The sequence below is a fragment of the Tupaia chinensis genome, unplaced genomic scaffold (assembly GCF_000334495.1).
Source record: "Tupaia chinensis unplaced genomic scaffold, TupChi_1.0 Scaffold145659_1, whole genome shotgun sequence".
NCBI classification, from domain to species: Eukaryota; Metazoa; Chordata; class Mammalia; order Scandentia; family Tupaiidae; genus Tupaia; species Tupaia belangeri.
In genome coordinates, this window is record NW_006205516.1 from 1,500,857 (window position 1) to 1,512,087 (window position 11,231).

Here is an 11,231-nt window from a genome sequence, read left to right on the forward strand (position 1 = left end):
TTATTTGACTCTCTGTACCTCATAGCAATATTGAAGTTCTTGGTGCCAGCAGGTGGTGTGGTGTTTCAGGGTGTTGGACTCCCACATGGCTGACTGTGGTTTGAGTCCTGGACTTGATGACTTGCTTTCTCACTTTACCTCTCTCTCTCACTCTGTCCCTCTCTGGTCAAATTAAAATATAAATAAATAAATAAAGTTTTTTTAAAAATTGAAGCTCTTTTATCCTTTGCCATATCCTTGTTTCTTGCCTTTCTACCTCTGTCACTCTTCCCTCTCATCTCCTTTACAGATTCTTCCTCCAATCCCTTACGGTTTTTTTCTCTTATTATATAACTGCTCTTGACCTTTTCTGTTCTTCCTCTACAAACTCTCCAGGGGGAATTAAACCACTCCTATGCTTTAGCTACCACTTACATGCTTATGCAATAGAGGATGACTCCAAGCATAGTTCTCTAATCTAGGACTCTCCCTGGAACACTTAATATATAATATCTATTATATCCAAATATCCCATAGGTGGGGCTGGCAGGTGGCATGGTGGTTAAGGCGGTTGGACTCTCACAAGACTGACTGACTATGGTTTGAGTCCTGGACCTGGCAGCTTGCTTTCTCACTTTCTTTCTCTCGTATCTCTCTCTGGTCAACTTCAAACAATAAAATAAAAAATAAATAAAATAATGACAATGAATAAAATTTTAAAAATATATCCCATAGGTACCTAAAATTCCATACATCTACCAAAAAAAAAAACCCTCATTCGCTTTTACTCCAAATGTAGTCTTTTCCCTATATTTCACATCAGCAACCATAACCCACCTATTATACTATCAGTGAACTGATAACCAAATCCTATAAATTCTATCTCTTCCACATATTTTATATCTGCCTTCTGCTCTCCATATCCACAGTTACTGCCTTGCTTCAGGCCCTCATCTCTTACCTAGCCTATCATGACAAGGCTTTTGACTGCCTTTGGCACTTCCGCCAATCTCACTTCCACAGTACTTCCGAAGAGCTTTTTCATTGCCCATACCCATTCTTTTCTTAATACAAATCTAACTGTGATACTTAGGTGCTTAAAACCCTCCTGTGGCTACCCGATATCTAAAAAACCAAGTCCATCTCTCCTTTTTAAACATTTTTATTTTAGTTTACATTGTTTTTAATTGTGTATACTGTGTTATAAGAAAAGTCCTGATGTATTTTTCTGGTTTGCTATGCAAAAATGTGTGATGACTTTTTCAAAAACCCAATATTTACGGGTAAGTACAACTCCTAAGATAAGTATGCAATGATCTGTTCTCTGTTTACCACTTCAGTCTTGTCTCTTGCTGAATCCACACTCAATCCTAGCTCCACTGATGCAGAGAAGCTGCTGTTGAGTTAGAGCATTTCTTTCTCCTGCCCACCCCCAATTCTCTGTGTGGACTTCTTTTAGACTAATGGTATCTGTGTGTGTGTGTGTGTGTGTGTGTGTGTGTGTGTGTGTGTGTGTACGTTTCTCTCTACTGGACAATAAGCCCTAAAGGACTACACCGTGTCAGTACCTACTCAGTAACTGTCACCCAATAATTGTTTGTTAAATGAATTATTTCAGAATCTCTTTTCTTTAGTTTCTTGTAATATGCCTGTGTTGAACTCAGTTTTCCATAGATGCCTTTATTTAGAAAGTGTACTAAAGAATGGCGATAAAAACCAAAAAGCTTCAAATTCTTCTACTTTCTTAAAAAAAAAAATTGCCAGAGTGTGTATGTGCTTACTGGAGAGAGACAGAGGGTGAGAGTGAGAGAGACAGAGAGAGGAAGTGAGAAAGCACCCCCAGTGAGTGACGGTCATGCCACAATTTCTTCTCCATTTCTCCCTCTTGTTGGGATTTTAGGAATGCATGCATATGTGTCCTGTGTGTTTCTTAAGCTGCTGGGTCTGGACTCAAACAGTATGTGTGGTCATATAGGATCCAACTGCCCTAACTACCACACATAGGCTGGCCCTCACTTTCTATATCAATTAAGTGCAATAATTTGCCATGCAAATAATGATGACGAAATGATTTTTATGCTTAGCTACCCTAATATGCAAACAGATTAATTGAAATTCTTTGTTTCCTTGGAGAGTGAAAAACTTGTACTGTGCCTTTCCACAATGTTAATCCTATCTTGGTTTATTACAGTTATTCTTAAGATGAAAAATTATCAAAAACAGATCAGATAAATCTCTGCTATATCTTTCAGTCATATTTCCTTCTAAAAGCCAAGTTTGAGGTTATTGTTTTTTAATTATTGTTCTTTTTTTTTTTTTTTTTAGAGAGAGAGATTTTTATTACTGGGTGTGTGTGCTCGCTGGGAGACAGAGAGACAGAAAATGAGAAATCACCCACCAGGGGGATGGCCTTGCCACAATCCCTTCTCCTCCATTTTCCTCTTGGGACTTTGGGCACGCACATACATGAACCCAGCATGACTTTCAAGCCACCAGGTCCAGGACTTGAACAGCAGTCCACTACATGGGAGTCCAGAGATGTAACCATTACACCACCTGCTGGTCCCAAGGTTATTGTTTTAAGCAAGGTTAAGTGGATTGAGAATTTAGGGCCCTAGTTACAAGCATCATTGAAAGAAAGGATTCATTCATATGAATATGCATGAGTGCCAACTATTTGCAAGATATTATACAGGACCATGGAGTTATAAAAGTTGGCCCTTGCTTTCAAAGTGCTTACACATGAATATACTAATGGCTTATATATGTCTCCAGCATGGTACTACTACTTGTTTTCTTTAATTTAGTTTTTACTATAGGGTACATGTGCTTGCCAGAGAGAGACAGAGACAGAAAGAAAGAAAGAAAGAGGGAGCAAGTGAGAAATCACCCCCAAGGAGAGATGACCATGCTACAATCCCTTCTCCTCTACTCTCCTCTTGGGGTTTTAGGCATGCATGCACGCTCATCTAGTGTGATTCTCATGCCGCTGGATTCAGAATTCGAACCGTGAAGCTAGCCATTTGAGATCCATCACCTTAATCTCTATGCCACCTGCTGGCCTATGATACTACTTTTAAAAAGAAGCAAAAATAGAAGGAAAACTGGAAATGTTGATCATTTGAAAATGACACTTCAAAAGAGCCTACTCTTTTGAAAAAGACAAAGCGGGGGCCAGCAGGTGGCATGGCAGTAGGGTGCTGCTGGACTCCCACTTAGTTGACCGTGGTTTTGAGTCCCACACCTGACCGCTTAAAATTCATGCCTGGCATGTGTGCATATGTGCCCAAAACCCAGAATGAGAATAGAGGGGATGGAACTGCAGTGTGACCATCCACCTGGAGGCTGTGGTGGGTGGTGTAATTTCTTGCTTTCCCTCTCACTGTCTCTCTCCAGTGAGTACATGTATTCTATGGCATAAACATAAAAAAAAAGAGGGCAAAACATGTTTATATGAAAAGCAGGATTTTAGAGGATTCTTTGTCAGGCCTTCTGCATGTATTTTGTTATTATATAGGGGGATGGTCACGCCGCAATCCCTTCTCCTCCATTCTCCTCTCGGGATCTTGGGCATGCACACACACACGTGCAGTGTGAGTTTAAGCCACTGGGTCCAGGACTCGAACTGCAGTCGACTACATGGGAGTCCAGAGACATAGCCATTATGCTAACTGTTGGTCCCATCGTTATTCTATATTTTATACAAAGGCAGTACTTAAGGCTTCATTAACTGACGTTGGCACATGTCATCATAATGATCCTCTTTCCCCTACTTTTCTTCCCTTTTTGCCATGGAGAGAGCCCCCAGCAGCGCTTACCTTACTGATGAAAGCTCTTAGTGAGGCAAATACATGTTTCAGCGACACTTCAGATTGTCCATTTTTAAGAAACGCAAGATGAATATCAAATACTTTTTTCATTAACGGGTTGTGGCCATCATTATTTAAAAGTTGGCTCTGTAAAACATTAAAAGAAATACAGTTTGCAGAAATACTTGGTTTATGTTCCACTGAAAATGAGAGAACTGACTTTACCAATAATGATTCATGAAACTACTCTTTGGAAGTTTCAGAAACATAAAAGACTTTTAAATACAATTTGAAACTGTTTATGCCATCCTTCAACTTGGAAATTTCAAAATACTATATAAACCACATCAAAAATACTTAACTGAAGCATTTTAAACAGGCGAACAAAATTATTTTTCCAACGCAACACAGCAAAATACAGAACTAGCATGGGGAGAGTGTTTTCTATTAGCCTGTACCATACTGTTCTCAATGAAGAAATCAGTATATTAAAAATGAATATGAGGCAACTGGCCTTGGTATTTCTCTAAGGGAGGCTAAAGAAGAATTAGGGCAAACCCTAATTGTATTTTTAAAGTCTGTCTAATTTACTTTCTAAAGTATATTTAGTACAAGATATGTTTGGCCAATAGTGACAAATTATACCCTCTATGAAGAGAGGGATTACAGTTTTACAGACTATGTGAATTGCTTCAATGCCCCTCGCAAAGAGACATGAAAGAAACAACAACTTGTAGAGGAAGTCCTATTAGTTTGTGAACCTTGTTTTATCATGAGCCAATTTTAGAGCATTTCATTACCTCCAAAATATCACTTAAGTTCATTTACAGTTACTCCCTTTCCCACACTCAGCCTCACAATTAAAAAGTAAGTTAATATTTGTAAAGTACTTAGGGTACTGACAGACATTTACCAGGAATACAGAAATGTTTGCTAAATAAATAAAAAGTATCAGAATGAGAGGAAGGAATACTATGTAAGTCACAAGACTAAATGCCTGTCATATTTACCAAACAATGGAAAATGGATTTGTGTTGCATTTTAATTAAAACAAACCTAGAAACTCATAAAGGGATTCTATTTTTTATTAGTATCTAATTGAATTTTTCCTTTATAAACCTCTTCGAAAAGAAGAGGCCAGGTTTCCATAGTAATTCCAGAGGGCTGAAGCAATTAATGGAATTACTTAGAGAAGGGGGAAAGATTATCTGTATAACTCAAATGAAAGCAGGAAAGATTTTTTTACCTTCGAGTTTTCCCACTAATTTTACCTTCTATTATAGTCACATCATTTTTATATTTTTTATTTTTTTTTTTGGAGAGGTTATTTTTTTTCTTTCTTTTTGCTATAGGGCGCGTGCACTTGCCAGAGAGAGACAGAAAGTGAGAAATCACCCCCCAGGGGGGATGACCACGCCACAATCCCTTCTTCTCCATTCTCCTCTTGGAATCTTGGGCATGCACGCACACGCGCCCAGAGTGAGTTTAAGCCACCGGGTCTGGGACTTGAACCGCGATCTACTACATTGGAGTCCAGCGACACAGCCATTAGGCTAACTGCTAGTCCCACATCATTTTTATTTTTCAAAGCACTCTAACATCCATTATCCCGTTTTAGTCCTTTAGCAACCCTATAAGATGATGGCTTTTACCTTCTTTTAAAAATCATAGCAATAATAATTTGTACTGAGAGATAAATATCTGAGCAGAAAAGCTAACTGCCTGACTAGGGAAACCATCCAGCTTGCCTGGACATAATCTACCCTGACAGGACACCTCTTCACAACAGGTATTTGGGCAAACTGCCACAATCATAATTTGAGCTAACAGTTACTGGCTATCTTACCAAAAGTATAAAACAAAACTGTTTTAAACATCAAAATAAAAGAACAGAATTTAAGAGACAGGACGGAGCTTGAGAGCATATCATTCTAGTCCCCTCACTTTATGTAAGATGCAAGTGAGTCTCTGTGACTTCTTAAGGTCATATAGTCAAACTGCATCTGCCACCCATGTTTCCTGACTGCTTTTTTTTTTTTTTTTTTTTTTTTTTTTACAGACACTTTTTTTTTTAGGGCATGTGTGTTTTCCAAAGAGACAGAGAGAGACTGAGAGACAGAAAGTGAGTAATCAATCCCCAGGGGGATGGCCACACTACAATCCCTTCTCCTCCTCTTGGAATTTGGGGCACTGACACACATACAACCCAGTGTGTTTCAAGCAGCCGGGTCTGAGACTTGAACCATAATTAACCACGCAGGAGTCCAGTGCTTTAACTATTATGGCACCTGCCACTCTTGCCAGTCTTTTTTCTGCCTCTGACTAGTTAATTTTTGTATAACATTTTCTTTGCAGTGATACCAAACGAATTCTAACTTCATTTTTACCTTGAAGCACTGGGTGAAAAATGATATGGTATCTAGGACTGTTAGGGAAACTTCAGTAGCAGTATTGCCTTCAAGAAGTGCTTGGTGGAAAATGTCTGCTTCAGTTGTTGCAGAGCCTAGGATTAAAAAAGTAAATTACACTTTGCCCAACATAGAGATTCACATAATGGTGATGAATGACTTCCTCCCCAAAGACTCAGAGAAAGACGAGCAAGAAAGAAAGACCAGAATACCTGCAGACCTAATAAGTTTTACTGTACTTATTCCTTAATCAAATATGGCCTAGGTTCATCAATTCCTCGAATGTTCACTTCACCTCTGCATTAACAGCTCTGCAACACAGAATGAGGTACCCACTTCTTTGAAGACAAGATTTTAGTAACGAACTGTGTTGATGTCACTAAGAAATAACTTGGGAGGCGTTTTAGGCCTTCCACCAATTATGTGTGCAAAATGAGAAAACCACAGAAATTCAGCTGCATACATCCAGTGGTGCCCTATGGTCAGACATTTTCAATTATTCCAATGATATGACACTTGTTTCTAAACCAGAATGAAAATAAGGTATCTGGGGCAACTGAAGGAAGTAGGTTTATTATATTTCCACAAGAAGCTATGCACTTTAAAACTTGAATTTTTGAAGATCATAAGTCTATTAGCTCAGGGTTTATCTACTTAAGACTTTTAGAAATAATTTTAGGTCTTCCTACAAAGCCAGTTTTGCTGGCTTCCTTTTCTACCACCTCCAGAGGACTGTACAGAAATGAAAGTTTCTTACTCAGAATTTTTTATTAATATTTGCTTCCATTTATGTAACTCTCTAGCTTCCTCAGCTGGGCAAGATTTCTCTCCTTGTTCTATCTGCCTTGCCGATACTTCAACCTGTCTGAAATACACCTTTGCCAAAATAGCATTTAGAATTTGGACTAATTTCTGCAGTTAACTCATCACATGTAATCCCTTAGTCACTAAATGGACAACAGTAATGCTGATATGTCAACATTTGTTTTATAGATTAACAGGAAGAATAAACGATATCCAACATAAAAAAATCATGGGAACAGAAGTTCCATGGGAAAAAATTTAATTTCTTAAATAGTAACAATAAAATACTATTAGCTAAAATTTTTTAAAAGTCCAGGTATATTTTATCATTATATATTCATGTATGAAGATTGAATATAAACATATAACAGCGATATAAAAATATATCTATGTATGAAAAATAGTTTTTATAGGTTTTGCCTTAGGGTGCTTGCATTTGCTGGAGAGACAGACAGACAGAGTGAAAGGGAAAGTAAGAAATCATCCCCCAGGCAGGATGGCCATGCACAATTCCTTCTCTTCCATTCTCCTCCTGGGATCTTGGGCACGCATGCACATATGTGCCCAGTGTGATTTTCAAGCATCGAGTCCAGGACTTGAACCACAGTCAGCCATGTGGGAGTCCAGCAACAAAACAGCTATGCCATCTGCTGGTCCCCCAAAAAATCATTTCTAATTGTACTGGTGATTTAAATCAGGGCATCTTTAAGGTTACATGGCTGTTTGAAATGGGGTATCCCATACATATTTTCACTTACTATGATTAAGTGTAAATGAACTTTCCAGGCTACTTAGATGCTGAAGCCGGGCCTGCATTACTCCTGATCTGTTTCGAAGAGCTGGCATGGTTTGTGATTTTCGGTCTATTCCAAAGTGTTTTGACAGCCAGGCATCATGCACCCTAAAATAAATGTTAAAGTTAGGGACTGAAGTGCTCAATGTTAATTTTTAAAAAAATTTCTTGCCAGAGGGCATAAAAAAAAGAAAGAAAGAAAGAGGGAAAGCGAGGAAGCGCCCAATGCCCCCATCAGGAATGGCCATGATGCCATCCCTTCTCCTTTACTTCTCCCTCCCCCTGGGATTCTGAGCATATATACACATGTATATGTCTGGTATGTTTCTCAAACTGCCAGGTCTGGGACTTGAATCACACACTTGACCATGTGGGATCCAGCTGCCTTAACTACCACATCACGGGCAGGCCCCTCAATGTTAACTTTTTTAACTAAAAATAAGTAGGTATCCACATAAATATGATACTATGCTCAATTTTCTCTTAACTATTAGTTAGATTAAATGAAGTATCAAAGGAAACTGAATGGAGTTTTTATGTATCTTTGAAATAGCTTATAAGAATATAATTAAAGAATTTAGAAAGAGCTTCCCACTTTTCTCCTTCTCAAAAAAACGGAAGTGGCTAACACCACAATAAGATTGTTTTATTGCACGAAATGAAGAAGAGTAAGAAAGAAGATACTGAGAGGTACACTCAGGGTTGAAATTAGGTGGGGGAGAGGGGGACCCTGAGGTCAGATGCTTAAGAATGGGTACCAATCTAATCTGTTTCTGGATCTGAGGAAATTTGGAACTGAAATTTTTACTCTATAAAGATATCTATTGATAAGATTTTCGAATTTTTGTTTTCCTTTAACATTAAGGTTCCATTAAAAAAATTACAAGTGGGTCATATGTGAACTAAGGCAATAAAAGTTTATTTATCCTCTAATAAACATAGTGAGATAGTCACCTGCATCCTATGGTTCATGGTAACAATGACTATACCAGCTCTAAGTCATGGGGAAAGACAGTGGAAATTGGAATTCTTGTCACTTGAACTGCCTAATATTAGCAAGTTGCAGAGATTCAGTAATAAACCCTATCCAAACAGCTCTTTAGTTTTTGGAAGTGTCATCGAATTTAACTTAAAAAAAAACAAAAAAAACTTTAAGTTCCTTTAAGGACTAACTATACTCATAAAGTATATCTTCCTGAAATAAGCAAGTTACCTTCTTTGTCTTAGGGTCCCTGAAATGTTTCAATGTTTCCTTAAGTATTTATTTTCCTGCTAAGGAAAAAAAAGGATAATATATATGTTCTAGTCACTGTTGGGGATATCTATTTACCTTCATAATTAGTAATTAGGTTGAGTAATGACAGATTGTAGACAAAAGTATAGACCTTACAGTTGTTCTCACTGTGTGATTTCCTGCCTTCCCCTGCATCAAGCCCCTTCTTAAGTCCTTCAGGAAAGATAAGCATCTGTTTAAGTTTAGGGAGATCTCACAAGGTACAAATTCTGCATATCACTCTAGCTGTTACTCCCTTGGAAAACTTAAAAATGTATCAGTTCCTGTTAGTTTAAACTTTGAGTTACAACATGTTAAATAAATCATAGGCATCTTAATATTAACTTGAAATTAATCATCTGAGATTTACATGGCATGACTAAGACTGCCCTCTGTTGGAATAGAAGGAAAAACTGGAAATCCAAGTGCTATGGGAATTACCTTGCTATGTTTCTTTTCCCCATGTACCTAAAGTGAAACAAACATACTCTGGAAAGAAAAATGATAGCATGTTAGTAATATATTGCCATCCTCTGCAATTTAACAAGTAATATTTGAAAAGTCGTAAGTTACAAAGAACAGCTTACTTAAATCATAATAAAATGCATTTCGATACACAGATATACACAGATAACTACTATGGGTCTGCCATATTACATATTTCTACATGTATTTGCTACAATTACATCAGCATCAAAACTCCCACATCTTCACATACAACATCATGACAGGTTTAAAACAAAAACAAAAAACCTGTCAACATAGGTCATCTATTGTGTTCTGCAACATGTTATGGCAAAGGTTTCTAGCACAATCATCAATAATACTTATAAAAAGTTCTTAAGTCCTAAATTTTGGGGCAATTGTTACATTTTAAAAATGACATTGGGGGGCCGGTAGGTAGCATAGTGGTTAAGGATGCTGGACTCCCACATGGCCGACTGTGGTTCAAGTCCTGGATCTCATGGCTTTGTTTCTCACTTGCCCTCTCATTCTATATCTCTCTCTCTCTCTCTGCTCAAATTGAAATAAATAAATAAATAAGTAAAGTTGAATGAAATAATTCTTTAAAATAAATAAATAAATGATGGCATTGGAATACTTCCCGTTATTGAGAATCTCACACACGTGAAAGTACAGACAATAACATACTAAATTACATACCCATTGCCTTCAAGTGTCAACAATTATCAACTAATGGCTATTTTTGCTTACTTTCTGCACTGAAAAGGTTCCCTGATCTTCCTCTACCCTCCCTACCTCCAGTCTTTTTTGAAGCAAATCCCCACCATCATATATTTTCATTCAAAAATATTTCATCACAACCACCGTAGTTTGAAAAAAAATCTTAATTGGTGCTGACAGGTGGCATGGTGGTTAAGGGCACTGGACTCCCACATGGCTGACCGCAGCTCAAGTCCTGGACCTGGCAGCTTGCTTTCTCACTTTCTTTCTCTCTCTCTCTCACTCTCTCCCTCACACTAACCCTCTCTGGACAAATTAAAAGAAATAAATAAATTTAAATAAAATAATTATTTTTAAAAAATCTTAATTGCTGTTAAATCTGCTGACATCATCTGCCAAATTTTGGAATACTAAATAAATGATTATATGTTGGTTATCCCCTTTGCATTTGCACATAAAAAAATCACAGAGGTATACTATTTATGTAAAAATTCCTTGCATCTCATTCTAATTCTTCTTTTAGCTTTTAATAATGATTTAAAAATATTCAGCATTATATGGGGCTGGCAGGTGATGTGGTGGTTAAAGGCACTGGATTCCCACATGGTTGACTGCGGTTTGAGTTCCGGACTGGTGGCTTGCTTTCTCGCTTTCCTTTTTTCTCACTCTCTGTCTCTGTTCAAAGTAAATAATAATAATAATAAATGAATAAATAAACAATGCTTTAAAAATATTCAGCATACAATATAGAACAATTTCTCATTTCCAGACTAGATTTTTCTCCCAAGTGTCTTTACACATACACACACACACACACTGACTCACACATTTCTAAAATGGGTAGACTACTTGGTTCTACATAAGAATCCAAATTCTAAATTTCAATCATTTAAGGTGCTCCATTAACCCAACATCTGCTCCAAAATGAATGAATGAATGATATAGGACAACTGATACCACTTATAGTTTTCCAGATCATA

General features: G+C 37.4%; 1 protein-coding gene across 1 annotated transcript in view; it reads right to left on the reverse strand.

Annotated features, from left to right (window-relative positions):
• DOCK11 (dedicator of cytokinesis 11) overlaps positions 1–11,231 on the reverse strand; it is a gene marked incomplete at its 5' end in the record, with an annotated part of 164,765 nt that overhangs the window by 49,999 nt on the left and 103,535 nt on the right. The window contains 4 exon segments of the mRNA XM_014584108.2: positions 3,798–3,935; positions 6,176–6,291; positions 7,759–7,901; positions 9,508–9,555. Of these exon segments, the coding sequence (XP_014439594.1) occupies positions 3,798–3,935; positions 6,176–6,291; positions 7,759–7,901; positions 9,508–9,555 (445 nt within the window).